Source organism: Carex rostrata, chromosome 28 (assembly GCF_964058835.1).
Source record: "Carex rostrata chromosome 28, lpCarRost1.2, whole genome shotgun sequence".
Lineage (NCBI taxonomy): Eukaryota > Viridiplantae > Streptophyta > Magnoliopsida > Poales > Cyperaceae > Carex > Carex rostrata.
The window spans coordinates 5,382,451-5,405,922 of NC_135945.1; the positions used below are offsets into that span (position 1 = coordinate 5,382,451).

General features: G+C 33.2%; 1 protein-coding gene, 1 long non-coding RNA gene and 1 pseudogene across 2 annotated transcripts; 2 read left to right on the forward strand and 1 right to left on the reverse strand.

Annotated features, from left to right (window-relative positions):
• Window positions 1–578: 578 nt before the first annotated feature.
• Window positions 579–21,526, reverse strand: LOC144545671 (WAT1-related protein At4g30420-like; annotated as a pseudogene).
• LOC144545448 (uncharacterized) lies at window positions 7,993–9,142 on the forward strand. The gene is made up of 5 exons (XM_078294027.1): window positions 7,993–8,019; window positions 8,094–8,498; window positions 8,607–8,855; window positions 8,941–9,038; window positions 9,124–9,142. Exons 1-5 carry the CDS (start codon window positions 7,993–7,995, stop codon window positions 9,140–9,142), a joined length of 798 nt encoding a protein of 265 aa, XP_078150153.1.
• On the forward strand, window positions 9,732–10,188 carry LOC144545587 (uncharacterized). Its single transcript, XR_013508561.1, has 3 exons — window positions 9,732–9,855; window positions 9,936–10,017; window positions 10,106–10,188. It is a non-coding gene; the product is annotated as an uncharacterized LOC144545587 (long non-coding RNA).
• Window positions 21,527–23,472: the final 1,946 nt, after the last annotated feature.

Below are 23,472 nucleotides of genomic sequence, written 5' to 3' on the forward strand. Positions count from 1 at the left end.
TTTCATTTTTTATTTTATTTTGTGTGAATGCATGTCAAATAAAAAGTCTCTTCATATTCTATTCAATCTTATAATATGTCTCCGTTGCAACGCACGGCACTATACTATATATATATATATATAATTAAAATTAGAAAAAAAAAGGAAAATGCCAATATGATACAAGCAATTAAACAACATGAACAACTTAACAAAAACACAGATCACAACAAAACCTTTGAAAAACAAAAAACTGGATAAACTCCGATCCCTGTTAGAGATATAAGTGGGTATATAATGTGGGAAATAATTAGGAATACAAGAGTAGTAGGTAGGAGATGATTAATTGAAGATATAAGTGGGTATATAATGTGGGAAATAATTAGAAATAAACTATAATATAATCTGTAAATGAACTTCATTATAATTGTAATTGATACACTTAAGATTAATACAATATTCATTCTCTATTTCTTAAATCCTTTAATCCCTTTTATTACTTGGAACTACTGCTAACATAGACATAGGTGGTCGACTTCTTTTGTACCCAACTCTGAATTGAGAAAAAAGATCATAAATACTAGAAAAAAAAAGACACATTATTCCAACTCTGACTTGTTTGTCAGGAGGGGTTGCTGGATATCAGTTTCAAAGTTTTGAGATTCAGTGTCTATTGAGATGGAAATCTTTTTAAAATCTAAGTTTCTCTGTTCTTCCATGCTCTTCAAATCTTTTGCTTTACCCCATAGCACTACATACAATCCTCCAATAATAGCAGTAGCACCAACAAAGCTGTAGAAGAAATTAGCAAAAATAATTTGTGTCAACTTTTAGAATAAAAAAAGAAATAGAGTTATTAGAATCTACCCTACTAATAGTAAACCTTTTCCGTTCCAATTCTTTTTTTTTCCTTTATTATTTATTAATATGTCATTGATTTACTTATATTTTTGGTTTTATTAAATGCAAGTTCCTCGATGAGTATTTATAATGGTAAAATTATCCTGACTATGAATTTTGTGAATGATTTTGATCACAATTACCTTCCAATGTGGAGCTCTTCATGAAGTATAATAGAAGAAAGAACTGTAGTAATTATAGTCGAGAGTGGGCTAAACATGGCAGAATACAAAGGCCCTCTAACTTATATGCACCACGATTGCAGATAGAAAGTCACAGCAGATCCAAAGAAACCCTGTAAACCATAAAATTGATCAACTGTATCAATATATATTCCTCTTAAATAGCTAAGAGATCTTAAAAGAAGGCAAAGGAATCAAGTTAGGTACTGCATAAATGCAAGCAAAGAGGTCACTCAAAGAAGTGAAGCCAAATTCTCAAATCTGGATGAACGTAAAATGTTGCGGCGGCTGCTTGTAGGGCTGACATCAAGCATGTCCATGCCGAGAGTGATAACGGGTCAGAGTACGATTTGCAAATGGGGACCTACAAAGAAATTATTTGCAACAATTTCTAGTGTGTATATATATATATATATGCCTGTGAAATATAGCAAGATTTGGCTAGTATAAATAATCTTTTAATCAAAGTCTGGAATTTAGTAACACAATTTGGTACAAAAAACTCTCTTTTAATTTATTCTTTTTATTCACAATGTGGTATTATTTTACCTTTAATGAAAATTACCTGTAATATAAGCCATAAAGACCAGAAACTGCTTGCTCCCATGAGAAAGAGGCCACCGATAACCCATTTGTCGATATTCGTGTGAAGATCCACCATTAAATTTTTGAAAGACGTTTAAAAGCTTTGGACCTTTGAAGAAGGCCATTGTCATTGCTCCTACACAAATCATGGTGCCAAGTATCTTATCCCAGCTTCTTAAACTTCTTAATTTCACTGTCTCTAATCTGTAAATTGTAAAATTATGGATTTAAATAATTGTTCACTATATATCCTTCACGATATTTTTATCAAGTCACATGTAAGCTAAGATTAAAAGTTTAAAAGAGTATATATAATACATACCCAATAGAAGTAGCCATGACAAAAGTAATTGCTGGAATTAGGTGGCCATAGCTGCAGCCATTGATGGAGACCCCAAATTTACCCCCTCATAATACAATGACTGGTTCATGGTGACACTGTTGAGTATTTATATAAGACATTGTAAAAATAAAAAAATTAATATAAATCAATATAACAAATTTGAACTTTTTATTGAATTGCAAGTAATTTCATACATACCCAGTTAAAGATGCGAGGAAAACCAATCCAAAGCCTTTATAATTGAGAGACATGTCAGAAACCCTGCCCCTGTAACACATGATAATTGATTATGACTATGTTTATATATATATAGCTACTAAATTTTGGAAATATCTAGCAATCTACCCTCTATGACTGTTTTTTTAACTTGAGAAATAGCAGCATGATCAATTCAACAATATGGACTCTACTATGCTCTATTGCTCTCTGTATTTAAATTGACTCTGCTGGTTTTCAATGATGGTGTTACAGATGTCACCCAGACATTGGTTACACATGTTTTGAGGCCAGAAAAGAAAAATAATAAAGAAAAATAAGGGAAAAAAAATATATGTTCTCCATTGTTGTGCCTTGATCAAGTAATAAATTAAAAATTCAAACTATGACTAGTAGGAAATTAACAAGTTATTCCTCTTTGTATGAAATTGTTGTGTCAGTGCTATCTAAAAGGTGATTAAAAAGAAATTATACAGTATATATACAGTACGTACTGCTTTGGAAGGAGTGTGAAAGGGAATAGAAAACGTGTAGCAATGCTTTGTCTGTACACCACAAAAACCATCGTGCTGAAACCGCGGTTGAATGCCGCTTTTGACACCAGATTAATTCCTGCATATATGCACTGTGTTGCCACCATAGCCATCAATGGTTTCTGTCCCTCTAAGCTAAACCTTTGTCATTTTTAGAGAGAGAGAACGTACAGTGTGCATGCAATTAATTTTTTTTTTAAAAAAACCATAAATAAAAAACAATATTTTACCAAACCAACTTGATTGCTTTGGTTTTTACAAAAACCATAAGAACCAAAATGTCATTTTGGTCCGAGCCATTTCCACAGATTTCGATAAAAAAAATGATGATAAAACTTGTGAAAACATCTCGGATCAAAATGACATTTCGGTCCTGAAAAAAAAAAGTTTCAAACCGAAATTGTATTTCAGTTCTTATGGTTAAGCAATCAAGTTGTTTTGGTAAAATATTGTTTTTTATTTATGGTTTTTAAAAAAAAATTCTACAATTAATGTACTGATCAAGTGATCATCTCATAGAGCCCACAATAGGCTGTCGTTTGCTGTATCTATATATGTTGCAAACTTTGGATTGTTGGACTTAGGCCTACTAATATTTGGGCCTGGAATCTGTAACCCATCAATTGAAATAATTGGGCCTAAACAATTCATCTTGGTTCAAATTAGCAAATACATTGCGCAATTGTCAATGCCTCATCCCCTGCAAATTAATATCTATCTCAAATATTAAGTATCATTTTAATAAATATTAGCATCAAAATATCTTTCATTGTTTTATTAATTGAAAATTCATACTTACATGCATACTTAAAAAGATGGATTTTTATCTTATTTTTCAATTGTCTTAGCAGTAAAATAGATTTCGTACCAAATACAAAACAAGATATACTTTAACAAATATTTGTATAATTTACTCAATATATTATTTTTTTCAATTTGAATTCCCAGTGTATCAATTGGTTGTTTGATGGAAAGCCCAATTGGGCCAAGCAGTCTAATTGGGCTGGCTTTTATTTTTGTTTAATTTATAACGATTATTTTTAAACCAGACTACAGATTACAGAAATTTTTTATACAGATTTGAATGATTTCTGTGTTCCATTTTTAAAATAGACTATACAAATTACTTAATTTTGGTAGTCATATTGTAGTTATGTATATCCATTAACTAAACAAAATCTCAAACCAATTGAAAAAATAAAAAAATGGCCAAAATTAATATTTTAATTGAAGGACATGGTTTGTCAGAAAAATTGACACATTAATCTTCTATTTTTCCAACTCTGACTTGTTTGTCAGAAGGGGTTGTTCGATATCAGCTTCACAATTTTGAGATTCAGTGTCTATTGAGGTGGAAATCTTTTTATAATCTATAATTCTCTGTTCTTTCATTCTCTTCAAATCCTCTGCTTTACCCCATAACATTACATAGTCCTCCAATAATGGCAGTAGCACCAACAAAGCTGGAGAAGAAATTAGCAGAAATAATTTGTGTCAACTCTTAGAAGCAAAAGTAATTAAGAGAGTTATTAGAAGTTACAATACGAATAGTAGATATCGGTGATAAATTGTAATAACCGGTATAAGTGTTCGTCGGCTGCAAGTAAACCTTTGTCATTCCGATTCCTTTCTTTATTTTTTCTTATTATTTTTTTATTTGTCATTGATTTGTTGATTATTTATGGTGCCAATAAAGTTTCTCAATGAGGATTTATTACTGTAAAATTATCATGACTATCAATTTGTGAATGATTTTGAACACAATTACCTTCCAATATGAAGCTCTTCATGAAGAATAATAGAAGATAGAACCGTTGTAATTATAGTCGAGAGTGGGTTAAACATAGCAGAATACAGAGGCCCTCTAACCGATATGCACCACGATTGCAGATAGAAGGCCACAGCAGATCCAAAGAAACTCTGTAAATCATGGATCAATTAATTATATCTATATATGTTCCCCTTAAATAACTAAATAACTAATTGATCTGAAAAGAAGGCAAAAGGGTTAGGTAGGTACGGCATATATGCAAGCAAAGAGGTCACTCAGAGAAGTGAAACACCAAATGCTCAAATCACCAGGATCCATTTTTTTCATTTTCCACACTCGGACCATAGCATGTTGTGTGTAAGGCAACTTCTGCCGAGTTCTTCTCTTCGCACTACCCATGACCAATTTCTTTTCTTTTTCCCATTTCTCTCTGCCTTCACTCTCCAGTGCCTATCGCCTCCTTCAAAACATGAAAATTTGTTATTGACACAACAATATTAGAAAACTTTTAACATTGTCTTTAATGAGCAATTATTTTTCGTACTTCCCTCACTACTACAGAAATGGTCATTGTACACTGCACATTCTACACGGATTTGATAATTTTACCTAAAAACCGTGGAGAAATTCTAATTTTTTTGAAGTCCGAAATATGTGTGGGATCTCTACACGGATGTTTACTAAAGAATCAGTGTAGAAAGCCGTGAGAGAGCTACACGGACGTTTATCAGGAAATGTACACGGATTATTATTTAAATAACAGTGTAGAAAGCCTTGAGAGAGCTCCACGGATATTTAATTAAAGACCCGTAAAGAAAGGTCGGCATTGTACACGGATGTTTGTTTAAATTAAAGTGTAGAAGGCTTGTGAGAGCTACACGGCCGTTTCATAAAACGCCGTGTAGAAAGGTGTCAATTATACACGGTTTTTTGTTTAATTAATAGTGTGGATAGCTGTTAGAGAGCTACACGGACGTTTAATAAAAAAAGTCATGTAGAAAGGTTATTTTAGGGTTTTGGTAAAGGGCGCGCCTTTTCCATCACCAAGTTGGTTATATAAATGGCCTTCTCCTTCCAGCGCCGATTTGATCAATTCTCTCTCTCTCTGTGATCTGATAATTTCAGAGGTGGATGAAAATCATGTTTTAATAAAGAAAGAGCTGATCAAATAAAGAGTTGGATGAAGATCTTCGAAAAAAAAGGAAGAGGTGAGATGAAGGACCTTCAGAGCCGGATGAAGAGTCGACTCTGAAGGTTCTTCATCCATCTCTTCTCTTTTTTTTCGAAGATCCTTCATCTAACTTTTTATTTTCAGCTAGCTCTTTATTTATTAAAACATGTATCTTCATCCTCCAAAAGAAAAGAACCCTACTGGATAATTTCAGAGCCAGCCGGATGAAGAGTTGGAGAAGGACCTTCAAACCGGATGAAGAGGTGGATGACAAAGGACCGTCAGAACCGGATGAAGAGTCGAATGAAGAGTCGGATGGTCCTTCGTTTGGCTCTTTATTTGACTCTTTATCTGGCTCTGACGGTCCTATTGATGAAGAGTTGGTTATATAAAAGGCCTTCTCCTTCCAGCGCCGATTTGATGAATTCTCTCTCTCTCTGTGATCTGATCATTTCAGAGGCGGATGAAGATCATGTTTTAATAAAGAAAGAGTTGATCGAATAAAGAGTCGGATGAAGATTTTAAAAAAAAAGGAAGAGGAGAGATGAAGGACCTTCAGAGCCAGACGAAGAACCGGATGAAGAGTCGAATGAAGAGTCGGACGACTCTTCATCTGACTCCGAGGGTTCTTCATCCACCTCTTCATCCGATTTTATAGAATTTTGAACTAGTTTTATACTTTTATATAGAATTTTGAAGAGCCGTTTCGTCTTCTCAGAATTTTAAATTAATAAAGATTTGCACACGGACGTTTAATGAAATATCCGTGGAGACATTCTCTATCATTTCTAAACGGTTTTTTACTTAAACATCCGTGTAGACAGTTAAAAGATGTGCTATTTAAACTGAAAATGTGCTTTTTAAATAATTATCTAATGGAAGTCGGAACGACGTATCTTCAAACTCTGAAATTTTATTATTTATAAATATTTGAGTTTAGATGCAAAGCTTAAAAATATAAAAAAACATAAAAAGATGTCTTTATATTTCGAACTTCCCAAGGCACGCATTTTTTTCCGCGTATGTATAGAATTTCTACACGGATTATTAATGAAATAACCGTCTAGAAATGTCTTCCTTCACGGATGTTTAATCAAATATCCGTGTAGAAATGGTTTGCACGAAATAAAATGCGCGCTGGGTCGGCCTGGTCACTTTCTTTTCAAAATCCCTTCGTCTCCTCTAAACCCTAAACCCACGCGTCTCCTCCTCTCTCTTTCCGTGGTTCCTCTCTCTTGGTGCTGCCACTGTTGGTGTTTCGCTCTCTGTTTCCACTCTCTGTTCCTCTCCTCTCATCTCGCCTGAACCTCTAAGCTCCTCTCGCTCGCTCGGTAGGTTGTAGAAAGAACGATGACACATTCAGGTGAGGATAATGTAGATATGACGTCAGGTTTTTTAGATATGATGGAAGGAGGGAGTGCCCTGCCGATGGAAGGAGAGAATGTAGCTGTGACGGAAGAAGAGGTCTCGCAGGCTCGGCCTGAAAAAAGGAAAAGAGGTCCGACAATGTGCAAGAAGATCACTGAGCAGAAGGAAATATTGCCAATCGAATTTCGGAAGAACAGCTGTGCGAAGGGTGAAAATCGGACAAAGTACTCAAATTTTTGCGCTGCCATGGTGAAGAAAAATGCATCTATCCTGGTTGAGCGCTGGGATAAGTTTGATGAAAAGAAGGACAAGGACCAATGGTGGAACATTGTGAGGGTAAAGTACCTAACAATTCTATTTTTTTTTTATTAGATGAACTTACATGCAGTAGTTTCGTTGTCAATCAGGACCAGTGGAACATCGTGGGTGACCCAAAAGACAAGATAAAGAGAGTGACTTTGAAGATAATGAATGCAGCTTGGAAGCAATTCAAGAGCACGTTGAAAACAGATTTCATGGATCAAGGGAAAGATCCGTTGCCAGTGTATTCTTGGCTGACACAAGAGGTGTGGGAGGAGTTCCAAGCTTTGAAGAAAACAGAAGAATTCAAGGTATGTAAATTTAGGTAACTCATTAGTTTTTTTTCTTTCTCAATTTGTACTCATCTTCCTTAAGTAATGGATTTACTTTGATGTTCGAAGAAAAAAAGTGAGAAGGGCAGGAAGATCGCCAAAATGAACAAGTACCCGCACAAATTAGGGTCGGGTGGTTACGAGGGTAAGTCGAAAGAATGGGCAAAAGTTCTTTCGCAAAACAAAGATTCTGACTCACCCGTGGTTAAGATCCAAAATCCTAGGGGCCAAGATTGGCTCATGGGAAGATCTGAGGTAACCGTTGACGGGCGGATAATACTCCCAAAAGACGTGGAGCCCGTTGCTCATAAAATGGTAAGAGCCTTTTGTTATAACTTTGTGTCATTCAAACAAAATCATAACTCTGTGTACATTACTTAGTGTTTTGTTATAACCAATTTTTTAATTAACAGTTGGAGGTGGAGGAGGAGGTCAATTCTAGTGCCCGGACTGTCGCAAGACAAGAAGATTCCTTGTCCTTAGCGCTCCCGAATCCAGAACACACCGGTCGAGTTAGGGGCAGAGGGGCCTACACGGGCTGGAAGGAAGAATTCAATGGAGCAAAACCCCAGAGAAGACCTCGTGCCAAGGTCAACAAAGAGGAGATGGAATCAAGGTTGGCACAGGTGCGCCAGGAGGTACGCGAGGAGCTTACAATGGAGTACACCCAGAAGCTGGCTGAGCTGGAATCAAGGATGGTGAACCAAATGCACCAAATTAGGCAGCCATCTGAGGATCAACCTGCCGTTTCTCCGGGAGTTCGGCGAAGTAGTCAGGCATCCGGGACCGAAGTGCTAGGCGGCTTGGACAATCTAAAGGTAAGCACTACTTGTTCATAATCGAAAGGTATTGTTGATTCTCGCGGTTAATTCGCTAGACAATATTATTTCATTCTAAAGACAACTAATTGCTGATAATTATTGCAGGAGGCCACAGCATGCGACCTCGTCATGTATTTCGGTACTACTCCTCTGACCATTGCTAAGGGCATTGTATATCCTCCTGCAGCCGGTGATCAGTTGAGGCCCAACTATCTCCGCGTAGCGGTTGAGAAGATCACGCAGGATTGGGCTGTGAGAATACCTCTTCCTGTCCCTGTCGATGAAATGGTAGTGCTTGATGATGCCCGCTATTCGATAGTCCAATGGCCGAAAAATCAAATTATTTTGGACAATGTACGTAATCTCCAAATACAATAGGATATCTTATTCAAATAATTCTTTTCAAATACTTGAAAAAGACATACAAAATTTGATACAGACACGAAGAGGTGAAACAATCAATGAGGATGAAGCATTGTCACCGGTACGAGACATGGAATTAGCCTTGGTGTCTGTTGCGCCAGAAGTGCCTGATGCGCCAGTGGATGCGCCAGTGGATGCGCCACTAGACCGTACGGGGCTCACAGCAGAAGAGATTAGCCGTTTGCCTAGTCAGTTGCAGACTCTCCACGCCTACTTGATAAAGGCACCCAAGGACATGACGGCTGTTACCTTCAGTGTCCCCCCCGGTATGTTTCTACACGATGGCAGGGAGGTCGTGCTGCCTTTCACAGAATTCAACGACTTTCTACAGGCCGCCTCGTCAAGCGATAAATGGCTCGATGTGGGAGTCATCACCGTTTTCCTCATGTTAGTGACCAATCAATTATTTATATCATGTGTATAGCACTCAAATATGTACTCTAATGTAAAATGATGATTTTTCAGGTTCCTAGACCAGAAATGCCGTGAGACCGCATCGAAAGGTAAGGTGAACTTGTGTGCACTTTTGGACCCCAGCAGAATTAATGGAATGATGTTGGAATGGTATGAGGATGATTGTGTCGACTACTTGCGTAAAGCGATGCATCATGCTCGTGGGGATCAAAAGAAATTTCTTCTCCTGCCATACAACCAAAGGTAGGTTACTTGTAACCCTTATTAATTGTTTATATTTTCAGTTAAAGAATTACACAATGAACCATAGCAAACACTTGTGTCACTATTACATGCTGAAATATATATGCCACTAATTTTATGCTAAAGTACTACAATTCTTCTCCCCCCACAGCTCCCACTGGTGTTTGTTGGTGATTGTGCCACTTGAAAATACGATTTATGTCATGGATTCAAGCCGGCCCGACAAATCCATCACCACTCAGCAGTCCAAAAGAGTCATGCCTGTTATAATTAAGTAAGTTATCTAAATATCACTTGGTTTATTTTTTTTTTATAATTGTGGAATTGCTAATTACAGTCACTCAATTTTGTAAGGGCTTTTCGGCAATATCTTAAAGAGGGTGGAGTACAAAGCACGGGTAAGAGCAGAAATAAAATGAATGGGCTCTGGAAGGAGGTGAGCACACTATAATTTTATAATTTCTTATTTTTGGGTTCAAAAATTTATTGTCATTCTGACATAGGCAGCTGAATGTAAATTTCAGTGCCCGCAACAGATTGGCGGTTGGGAATGCGGTTATTACACGATGATTTTTATGTTTCACTTTGTTGAGAGCATACAATTCAAATGGCCAGAATATACGGTATGTAATTCATATGTTTTGCCTTGACTTGTCCATACAATTAATATTGATTTCCTCTAAACTTGTTTTATTAGTTGCATTGTTATAATTGCAATAATTTATTTCTATAAAGCAAAACAGAGATGTAGTTGCCATATTTTTGTAACTTGCATGTTTTGAATTTTTTGTAGTATTCATCAAAGTCAAAGAGTTACTCCAAGGAGCAGTTAGATCACTTTAGATGTATGTGGGCAGATTTTTTTATAAAACAATTTTGTAAACCAGAATATGGATTTGTATGATCTTTGTATAATTTAGTGTACATGAATTTTGTATTAATTTTTGATATAATTTGGAAATTTCCAAAATTTAGGGGTTTTGGTATTCTTATTTTGGAAATTCTCTGTTCTGGAATTGATCTGATTTTAAATGGCTGGCAAAAATGGAGGCTAGCCAAAAAAAAACAGTAGTTCAATTATACACGGACATTTTAAAAATTATCCGTGTAGAAAGGTTTTTCCACATTAAAAAAATAAAGAAGAAAATTACATAAAATTAAATATTAAAAAAATATTAAAAAATAAGAGAGCTACACGGATATTTAATTATATATCCGTGTAGAAAGGTTTTTCAAAATTAAAAAAATAAAGAAGAAAATTAATACATAAAATTATATATTAAAAAAATATTAAAAAATAAGAGAGCTACACGGATATTTAATTATACATCCGTGTAGAAAGATCTTTCAATATTAAAAAAATATTAAAAAATAAGAGAGCTACACGGATATTTAATTATACATCCGTGTAGAAAGATCTTTCAATATTAAAAAAATATTAAAAAATAAGAGAGCTACACGGATATTTAATTATATATCCTTGTAGAAAGGTTTTTCCACATTAAAAAAATAAAGAAGAAAATTAATACATAAAATTATATATTAAAAAAATATTAAAAAATAAGAGAGCTACACGGATATTTAATTATACATCCGTGTAGAAAGATATTTCCATATTAAACAAAATTAAAAAATAAGAGTGCTACACGGATATTTAGATAAATAACCGTGTAGAAATCTAATTGTGCACAGCTTTTTATGTAATAATCCGTGAAGCTCGGTTATGGAGAGCGCCAGTGTCAAGGATTTGTAAACGGCTGTGTATGTAATAATCCATGTAGTTATTCAGTAATTGTACGCGGTAAATATCTGTGTGTATATATACAAGGATTTCTAAACCGTGACAGCCCACGCGGCAGGAAATCCGTGTAACTCGCTTGTTTATGTCCATGTATAATCACTTATTCTGTAGTAGTGCCTAATTAGTCAATATTTTAATAACACTCCTCTTTCTATATAATGTATTTTCTCAATCTATTGGTCACCTTCTCAGAGAAAGAAAAAAGACGAATTTTCAACACGGAACTTAATTTTAGGTAGCTCCATTAATGATTAATCTAATCAAGTTTGCAAGAAGTGCAAATAACAAATGGAGTCTTTACAATGAGATGTCCTCAAAAATTTTAAAATAAATTCAAACTATATTAAACATATTTAATTACAATTACATTATTCATCGATCACATGCTTCTTAAATTTCCTTTTTTACTTCAATCTGTAAAATGTCTTAAATTAAAATAATAATAACTACACTATAATTTCTATTTTGTAACTTAATCCAGAGTAAAATTGTGTTAATTTATGTTTTTAATTGTAGTAATTGAATTTTTTTTTTCTTACAAATACAAGATATATAATATAGCTACTATTAAGGTATGTTCAACTGTCACGATTTAGCCTCCTTTCTTAATAGCTCTCGAAATGAAAGAAAAATCCTACAATTTTCTATGCATGTAAACTCTTAATTGAGATGATATAAAACATCTAATGGTTTAAATTGTTTCAATAGTAAGGAAAATGTTTGAAAAATAGAAAACATCTAACATGTATAAAGTAAATAAAAATATTTAAAAGGAGTTAACAAATTCAATTATCACATTTCATTTTAGTATTTTGAGCAAACATAAACGCAAGAACGAGGAAGGGAACAAACGAAATTGATAGTTGGGCCTGAACGATTAAAAATAGTATTTTGGGCCTAGATCCTTAACGCATAAATTAAATATAGTTGGGCCTGAACGATTCCTAATATTATATTTGTAAATTTGGAGCCATAATAAACCACTTTGATTTTTGAAGCTCCCCTGTGTGTGCTCTCGCTTTTATTCACATCTGCTATAGCAGAGTTCAAATTGAATTATTGATAAATACTAAAATACACCATTAGTTTCAATTCTTTTCTGGTTCATTTAAGTTCCAGTCCTGTATGGAATTTGAAAGGTACAGAAAATTCTCTATGAACAGCGTATATTAATGGTAGCGGGTCATGAATATATATAGTAGATTTTGGTGATTTTCTTCCAAGCAACAATACAATTATAGCTCTGTAATTTGGCACATAAATGCATGAGAATTCTATAATTATAATGGAATCCTTTCTCCGTTCTGTTACACAACTAAGTAGCGCATTAAAAATTAAAGCAATTAAAAAAAAAATCATAATTGATGTTCCTTTCAAATTGACCAATGTACACAGCTCCACCAACTAATAGGATTCTGAATTGAACTTGCAAGATCACCACCGCCATTATTTTTTTCTGATTTTCATTATATATATATAATTAAAATGAGAAAAAAGGAAAATGCCAATATTGTACAAGCAATTAAACAACATGAACAACTTAACAAAAACACAGATCACAACAAAACCTTTGAAAAACAAAAAAACTGGATAAACTCCGACCCCTGTTAGAGATATAAGTGCGTATATAATGTGGGAAATAATTAGGAATACAAGGGTGGTAGGTAGGAGATGATTAATTGGAGATGTTTAGAAATAAAGGATAATATAGTCTGTAAATGAACTTCATTGTAATTGTAATTGATACACAAGATTAATACAATATTCATTCTCTATTTCTTAAATCCTTTAATCCCTTTTATTACTTGCAACTACTGCAAACATAGACATAGGTGGTAGACTTCTTTTGTACCCAGAACAGTTGAAGCAATTATTTCAATCATGCTGAACAATTTTGAGCTGACTGGACTCATGATACTCCGAGAGATCTATTGCGGTTATCATGGCGTCGGCAACCACCTTGGTAAGCTTCTTCTCGCATATTAACTTGAGCCCTTCAATTTTAAAACGATACGCTGCAACAAACATGCGGTGGTATCTCTCTGGTGGGGTAACCTCCTCGAAGTCAGCCGACAATGTATCGGTATAAATGAAATGGAGCAAGTGTTTAAATGTGAGTCCATCAATGTGCCGTACGGATATACATAAACTATTCATGCTCATATTAATATCCTTTTGTAGGGTGAGAAGTTCTGATCGGAAAACAGATGAACGAGCCGCAAGCACACACCTATGGGCAGCAAATGTGTCTTTTTTCACAAGAAAAATAATATCTGCAAAATCACCAGTTACAAGGAGGGTTGATGAGGCTGTCGAAGGCACAGAAAGATTTGGTGATATGTACTCGGGTTGATGAGGCTGTCCAAGGCGCACAGCATTTGCCGGCGCCTTCCTGGAATCATCAGCAAGGACCCATAATACGAATTTATTCAAGAAGCAATCATCTTTACAATATTTCTCTTGCTCTGATTTGCTAAAGTATGTTAACTCTACCATGGGGAGGCCCATTCCCTTGGCGAAGGAGGGTACTATGAAACCCTTCTCTTCATTCAATTTTGTCGATCTGTGGATCTTCCAATCACCATTGCTACTGTGATCCTGCACCAAGGAAATGTAGCCAAACTTCTTGACTACCACTGCATCATCTAACAAACAGAGATAATATACCAACAATTCTCCGTACGGTAATAGGCGGATCTCCCATTTGATGTCGCCCAGGGTAAAGGGACCGTATTTGATAGTATACATTCTTTCATAGGATTTTATGTTGAACAATTCTAGATTTATTCGACCCTGGGGTGCAAGGGTTGAAACCTCCTTTGTTTCGAAAGTATACAATCCTTCATAAAATGAGCCCATCAATCGCTGCCTGAGTTGAAAAAAGCTTTTGAGGTATTGCACAAATCAAGAATTTGGATGATGATTATTGAGGAAGTCTTTGATAGGGAACATAAATGAAACAAGGCTTCAAATTAGCGTGTAATTAACACGTAAAATATTAGTTCCTTGCATGCTCAGCAAGAGATGATTAGTGACAAAGATATTTGTTCCTTTATACTTACTCTTTTGTGCTCATTCGTGCCTTGTTTAGCTCACTAAGTTCATATTCTGATTATAGTTACAAGTAAAGAAATTTGATGAATTAAAAAAAAAAAAAAAAAAAATCACACAACCTGAACAGATTTATCAAAGGTTAGTATTTTGGTCATATCTTTCTCAAACTGACTCAGATTTAGCTGAACAAAAGTTTTGTGGAAAATTGTAAAGGAATCTACAACATCTATATTTTGAGTATCTTTAAACATATGTTGGCCAAATAATTTGTTGATAGCTTGAAATTATATAGTAAAAATGTCTAGGGTTTTGGTAGGAATTCGACCTAAAAATCTTGTTTAGATTAGGGATTTCAACGATAAAAATGTTACTGTTAAACTTAGGACGATAATTTCAAGCCAGAGTCATATTTGAATTATTTTTGCATTTAATTTTCTTAGACAGTGTTAATGTATTTAAGTTGTTGAACAAGAGATTTATTACTTAATTTTGGTAGTCAAACTGGAAATATGTAGATCCATGAACTAAACAATGGAACTTTTAGTTTACTGTGCATATCAGATCTTCCCAATTAAAAAGTAAAATGGCCCAAAATTAATTTTTTATTGAATGACATGGTCTTGACAAAAAAGATCATAAATACTAGGAAAATATTGACACATTAATCTTCATTCCAACTATGACTTGTTTGTGAGGAGGGGTTGCTGGATATAACTTTCACAATTTTGAGATTCAGTGTCTATTGAGATGGAAATCTTTTTAAAATCTAAATTTCTCTGTTCTTCCATTCTCTTCAAATCTTCTGCTTTACCCCGTAACAGAACATACAGCCCCCCTATAATGGCAGTGGCACCAACAAAGCTGGATAAGAAATTAGCACAAATAATTTGTGTCAACTTTTAGAATAAAAAATAAATAGTAGAATTATTAGAATCTACACTAACTAATAGTAAACCTTTTCCATTCCAATTCTTTTTTTGTTCCTTTATTATTTATTAATATGTCATTGATTTACTTATATTTATTGTTTTATTCAAGTTCCTCGATGAGGATTTATAATGGTAAAACTATCCTGACTATGAATTTTGTGAATGTTTTGAACACAATTACCTTCCAATGTGGAGCTCTTCATGAAGTATAATAGAAGAAAGAACTGTAGTAATTATTGTCGAGAGTGGGCTAAACATGGCAGAATTAGAATACAAAGGCCCTCTAACCGATATGCACCACGATTGCAGATAGAAGGTCACAGAAGATCCAAAGAAACCGTGTAAATCATGGATTAATCAACTGTATCAATATATGATCCTCATAAATAGCTAAGAGCTAATCTTAAAAGAAGGCAAAGAAGTCAAGTTAGGTATTGCATATATGCAAGCAAAGAGGTCATTCAAAGAAGTGACGCACCAAATTCTCAAATCAGGATGAACGTAAAATGTTGCGGCGGCTGCTTGTAAGGCTGACATCAAGCATGTCCATGCCGAGAGTGATAACCGGTCAGAGTACGATTTACAAATGGGGACCTACAAAGAAATGGAAAGACTAAAATTATTATATTTCATCAGAACAACTCTTACAGTAAACAAATTATTTGCAACAATATCTAGTATACTGTATATATGCATGTGAAATATAACAAGATCTGGCTAGTTTAAATAGTCTATTAATCAAGGTCAGGAATTTAGTAACACAGTACACAACTCTATTTTAATTTATTCTTTTTATTCACAATTTGTTTTTGTAGGGTCTGTTTGCTTTATTGTATGATGTTGTTCATGTTTTCTAGTTCTGCTACTATTTTAGATTGGCTACTTCATGCTCTTTTGTGTGCTAGGATATTTTTACAACTCTAGGGGCTTCTCTGCAAAAACGGATAATATTGTTGTCATTTTATATAACCATGCTTGTTCTTGTGTTGTTTATTTAGTTAATTGATGCATGTAATTCAATTAAAGTTGATAATATCTGAATTGTTGCTATTTGTTGAATGTTATTATATGTTTTAGCAAATTTTGATTTTTTTTTGTTTGCAATATATTTGTCTGTTGCCATATGAAATAATTTTGTTGCAAAAAGTATTTTTCGGGCAACAATCTAATTTAGTTGCAAAAAAAATAATTGGTTGCAATATTTAACATTAATTGCAATAATGGGGCCTAAACAATTCATCTTGGTTCAAATTAGCAAATACATTGCGCAATTGTCAATGCCTCATCCCCTGCAAATTAACATCTATCTCAAATATTAAGTATCATTTTAATAAATATTAGCATCAAAATATCTTTCATTGTTTTATTAATTGAAAATTCATAATTACTTACAAACATGGATATTTATCTTATTTTTCAATTGTCTTAGCCGTAAAATAGATTTCGTACCAAATACAAAACAAGATATACTTTAACAAATATTTGTATAATTTATTCAATAGATTATTTTTTTCAATTTGAATTTTCAGATACTTATTTTAATTTTTTTTAAACCAAAAAAACTCCCAGTGTATCAATTGGTTGTTTGATGGAAAGCTCAATTGGGCCAAGCAGTCTAATGGGGCTGGCTTTGATTTTTGTTTAATTTATAACGATTATTTTTAAACCAGAGTATAGATTACAGAAATTTTTTATACAAATTTGAATGATTTCTGTGTTCAATTTTGTTTAGAGATTAATTCCTTAATTTTGGTAGTCATATTGTAGTTATGTATATCCATGAACTAAACAAAATCTTCCCAATTGAAAAATAAAATGGCCCAGATTAATATTTTCATTGAAGGACATGGTCTTGATTAAAAAAAAAATCATAAATACTTACAAAAAATTAACACAATAATCTTCTATTTTTCCAACTCTGACTTGTTTGTCAGAAGGGGTTGTTCGATATCAGTTTCAAAATTTTGAGATTCAGTACTGTTGGAATTTTTTTTATAATCTATAATTCTCTGTTCTTTCATTCTTTTCAAAAAAATGAAAGATGACAAAAAATAGTCTAAAATATTAACAATTTTCTTTTATTTTTAAATTATTTTTATCATCTTTTATAAATCATAAAAATAGTAAACAAAAAATTCAAAAATAACAAAAATTGATATATTCTACAAGTTCATTATATAACCAATTTACTGAACTACTTAAATCAAATTTTAAAGTTTATATGATAAATTTTTAAAATAATAACACAGAAAGCCTTAACGGGTCGATATGGCCTGAATTTGGAAATCTGAAATTGCTTCATGTTTTAGATTTGAGTCATAATGGATTAATGGGTCTATACCAGCTTCAATAAGCAAGCTTATGACTTATGAGAGGGAATAAAATAGTGGCGAATTATGATCAGTTTTTCGAATTCAAGTTATGAAGGAAACCCGGGTGGGTTTATGTAAGTCAACTTCCAGTAACTGCAATTGTGATTCTTACTTGCAACCGCAGAGCAGATCGAGAAGACATAATAATATTTAATGGTCAAGTGATTTAATTTGTAGCTATAACATACATTGTACGTTTGGCTGTGAATTTATGAGTTAGTGAGGCTATATATTAATATATATATGGTAATATTTGTATATGAATTGGGATTGAAGAAGTTGGTTAAGGAGTTGAATTGAGCTTGAGTGAAAGGTGACAAATATATGGAATTCATCTTGAATGTTCAATGTTATTAAACTTATCTAGCCGGCTGTTCAAATGTACATTATATATATAATATTTATATGAACCCAACCCGGTTTATTTATCTAAAGTCTAAAATAATTTGGATACATGCAGTAAGTAATTTGATAAATAGTAGATGGCCACTGGTAATTAAACTAAACCCAATTAGTTTAGTACTCAATGTTCAATCCAGGTTTTGTAATTATATATGTCACAAAAATATTAATTAATTGTTTAATACTGTACGTCCCTGATTAGATCAGATTGAAAGTAGCCAACGCATGCAACAATTAATATAATATACACAAGTTAATTATAACAAATGTGAAGTAATACTAATTTTTTTATTGATCGAAAACAATAATTAATCGTCAGATCAGTATGATTGTCAATTAATTGCACCAATATTTGCACTGTGAGAAGAGAGAGAGAGAGAGAGAGCAAAATTTTATTAATTTATTAATGGTGTTTTGTTTCTACTCTGAAGTAACTCCAACCCTCATTCTCATCATTTCTGTTACTGCCCAGTATTAAGTCTCAAGCCAATTTTTTACTTCAGTCACAAAAGAACTCTACCTATCACATCGCATTTTTTTCAACTGGCTTCTTTTTCCATTCTCTCTCTCCCTAACAACCCAACCCAATTAAGGCCCGTTTGGTTTCAAGGGATAAACCGATCACTTGTATTAATTACTTGAGATCCACTCCGACAAACTCGTCGGTGGAACAACTACTGCTATCATCGCATTGAAGGTCGACTTCTTTTGTACCAGCAACAGTTGAGGCAATTATTTCTTGCTTCATGTTGAGCTACTTTGAGCAGACCGCACTCATGATACTCCGAGAGATCAAAAAGCGGTTATCATGGTGTCAGCAACCGCCTTGGTAAGCATCTTCTTGCATATTAACTTGAGCCCTTCGATTTTAAAACGATGCGCTGCAACATGCATGCGGTGGTACCTCTCTGGAGGAGTAACTTCCTCAAAATCAAGGGGCAAGAAATCAGTATAAATGAAATGGAGCAAGTGCTTAAATGTGAGTCCATCCATATGCTGTATGGATACACATAAATTCTTCATGCTCGTATCGATATTGTCCTGTAGAGCGAGAAGTTCTCTTATCTCAGAGGAGAGCTGATTAATTGCAGGTCGCGTGCGTGGTTTTAAAACTGAAGACAATTAAAGATTTTCCGGCCATAAATTAAATAAGTTTGAATTACAATGGGCCGAATTAAAAGAAAAAAATAGCCCTTGTTGTTGGGCTAAAGTTGGACCTACTATCCGTTATACATCAGAAAGCGGTTGACTGTGCCCTTTTTGTTCCAATGTCACTCATACATTATTTATACATGTTTTGACGCCAGACAAAAAAATAAAATAAAGAAACATAAGTGAAAAAAAAATATGATCCTGATAACAATCTTCGCAGTCTCAATCCCGCAAAAAATCTCATCCAAACTGCCAAAAAAGTCATAGAGAGGACTGCTCAATCATTAATACTCCGCAGAAACTGTTAGTATTTAACTTGAAGCATCAAAGTATTTATCGTGGATTTGCAAAGTATTAATCCCTATGTAATGATCTCTATTTATGACTGAATAAATCAATCCATTAATTGTACCCGCACAAAATTTTCTTTTTTTTTTGAATTGTCCCCGCACAACTGAGGACCATTAAATAAACAATCTCCTCATAAATACTTGTCAGTTATCCCCGCACAAAATTTCCTTATTTTTTATATTATCTCTGCACAACTGGGGACCATTAAATAAATAATCCCCTCACCCAATGATAAATACTTCTCAGACATAATGATAAATATTTTATGTTACATGGATAAATACTTTTCAAGCATAATTGCAACTTTCAGTAAAACATCAATGATAAATACTCTCATGCATAATGATAAATATTTTATGTTACATGAATAAATATTTTATGTTACATAGATAAATATTTCTCAGATATAATTACAATTTTCAGGAAAACATCAATGATAAATACTCTAAGACATAATGATAAATATTCTATGTTGCATGGATAAATACTTTATGTTATAAGGATAAATATTTTATGTTACATAGATAAATACTTCTCAAACATTATTGCACTTACAATAAAACATCAATGATAAATACTCTTAGACATAATCATAAATACTCTCATGCATAATGATAAATACTTTATGTTACATGGATAAATATTTTATGTTATATAGATAAATACTTCTCAAACATAATTGCACTTACAGTAAAACATCAATGATAAATACTCTTAGATATAATCATAAATACTCTCATGCATAATGATAAATACTTTATGTTACATGGATAAATATTTTATGTTATATAGATAAATACTTCTCAAACATAATTGCAACTTACAGTAAAACATCAATGATAAATACTCTCAGACATAATGATAAATACTTTATGTTACATGGATAAATATTTCTCAGAAATAACAAATAAACATTTATTAACGGAGATTGTTATTAGATAACAGTATAATTAATGCGGGGATTGTTTTTAAAGGAATAATTAATGCGAGAATTGTTATTAGAGAAAAACATAATTAATGCGGGGATTGGTATTAAATGACAGTCTAATTTAATGCGGGGATAAATGGAAATTTTTAGCGAAATAAGTGAGGGGATATATGGCAATTAAGGAAGAGAGAGAGTGCGGGGAAAATGCGGGGATGGACGTGAGGGAGCAATATAATTATTCAAAAAAATATATATGTTCTCCATTGTTGTGCCTTGATCAAGTAATAAATTCAAAATTCAAACGATGACTAGTATGAAATTAACTAGGAATAGTACCAACTAATAGACGATTTGTTTCATGCTAGATTCAGATCAATTGGATTTCCATGGATGCTGCTGATTAAAACCGACACTACTATCGAACCGATATATGACAGGAGTGTATATCATGACACGACATGTCATTTTAAGTTCAAATTTTATAAAGACATGAGTATCGATGTCATGTCAAACACAGACGTATGCAGTACAATTTTACAAGTGTTAATGTAACATAGGTCTTAGGCAATTCCAATTTAGGTTGGTTTGAATAATGTCCAATCTGTTCATACTTTATAGTATGAATTGAAAGTTAGGGACTTCAAGTTAAAAATGCTGATTGGAGATCTCCTAATTTTACGCAAGTTCTTCCTCTTTGTATGAAATTGTTGTATCAGTGCTATCTAAAAGGTTATTAAAGAGAAACTATATAGTATATACAGTACGTACTGCTTTGCAAGGAGCGTGGAAGGGAATAGAAAAAGAGTGGCAATGCTTTGTCTGTACACCACAAAAACCATCGTGCTGAAACCGTGGTTGAATGCCGCTTTCGACACCAGATTCATTACTGCATATATGCACTGTGTTGCCACCATGACCATCAATGGTTTCTGTTCCTCTAAGCTAAACCCACCCATTGTTGTGTTTACACTTAGCGAGGGAGAGAAGCTTTCAAGAGAGAGAGAGAGAGAGCGTACGTTACAACAAGGTTTTAAGGTGTACATTTTACATTTTTTACAGAGGCCCTATTACAGTGTGCATGCAATTCAGATTTTTTTTTTTAAAAACCATAAGTAAAAAACAATATTTTAGCAAACCAACTTGATTGCTTTGGTTTTCACAAAAATCATAAAAACCGAAATACTATTTCGGTCTTTTTTTTTTTTGAGACCGGACAATTTTCACATATGTCAATAAAAAAATGATGGTAAAATTGGTGAAAGCATCTTGGATCGATCGATCGAAATGATATTTCGGTCCCGAAAAAAAAAATTTGGACCGAAATGTCATTTCGGTTGTTATGGTTTATGGAAAAAAACCGAAGCAATCAAGTTGGTTTGATAAAATATTATTTTTTATTTATGGTTTTTAAAATAAAATTCTGCAATTAATGTACTGATCAAATGATTATCATATCTTGGAACCCACAATAGGCTGTCATTCGCTGTATCTATATATGTTGCTAAATTTGAATTGTTGGACTTGGGCCTGCTAATATTTGGGGCCTGGAATCTGTAACCCATCAATTGAAATAATTGGGTCTGAACAATTTCATCTTGGTTCAAATTAGCAAATACATGGCTGTCACGACCCCGCCGCCGGACCGAGAGTCATGACAATAGATGCATCCTCTCATCCATCCTTCATCCCATCAATCTATGTCGCAAACAAAAACAGATAGAAAACAATACAGAGTCAACTACAAAACTCAGTAATCAGTTATTTAACGATGCGCTTTTCTATAACTGGCTTAATTAAACAACCATTCAAACAGACTTGATTAATTCACATCAAATTATAAATACATATTTAATCGGTAATAGCACATGGATCTGAATTATCAATAAAACAAGTCACACAATATCCATATCATTTCCTTTCACACAATCATTTCATTTCTCAAATTCTCAGAAGACACGATCATATAATTTCACAAATCAAATTCGAACGATAGACCCGCTATCCCGTTAAATATGCATCATAATTCAATAACCAATTCAATCATCCAATTCAAAATTCAATTCAACTAAACAAAACAAAAACACAGATTATAAAAAAGTCCGGTTACCTGCTAACGATCAATTCAAAAATCCAATCGAGTTGCAACAACCATTCAGAATCAACGCGACGTAGTCAGAATTTCAATCAAACAAAACAATCAAATCTTAATCAATATAAAAAAAAAAAATTTCTTTCTCCTAATTTCCTTCACATTTCCTCTTTCTCTCTGTTTTTTTTTTCTCTCCAATTTTATTTGGTTCTGATTTTTTTTTAACTCTAATCCGAAAGAAAATAACCCTCTTTATATATAGAGGTTTTAACGGTGGTCACAGGGATGAGAGGTTTATGCATGGGAGACACGTGGAAGAATGCCACGTAGGATCATATTTTTTTTAAAGTTCAACATTTTTATACAAGTAGCCTTCTAATCTAAAAATTGCAAATAACTCCATAGTAATTTCAAAAATAATATAAATATTTACCGGGTGTTACAATTGCGCAATTGTCAATGCCACAAATTAAAATCTATCTCAAATATTAAGTATCATTTTAATTAATATTAGCATCAACATATCTGTCATTGTTAATTAATTGAAAATTCATACTTACATACATCTTTATATTGGACATTATCATGACCTAGATTCAAAAATTGATTTTTTTCATCTAATTTTTCAATTGTGTTAGCAGTAGAATTGATTTTGTACCTAATACAAAACAAGATATACTGTAACAAATATTTGTATAATTTACTCAATATATTATTTTTTATTTTTTCAAATATAATTCACAGATACTAATTTTAATTTTTTTAAACCAAAAAAATTCTCAGTTTATCAATAGGCTGTTTGATGGAAAGCCC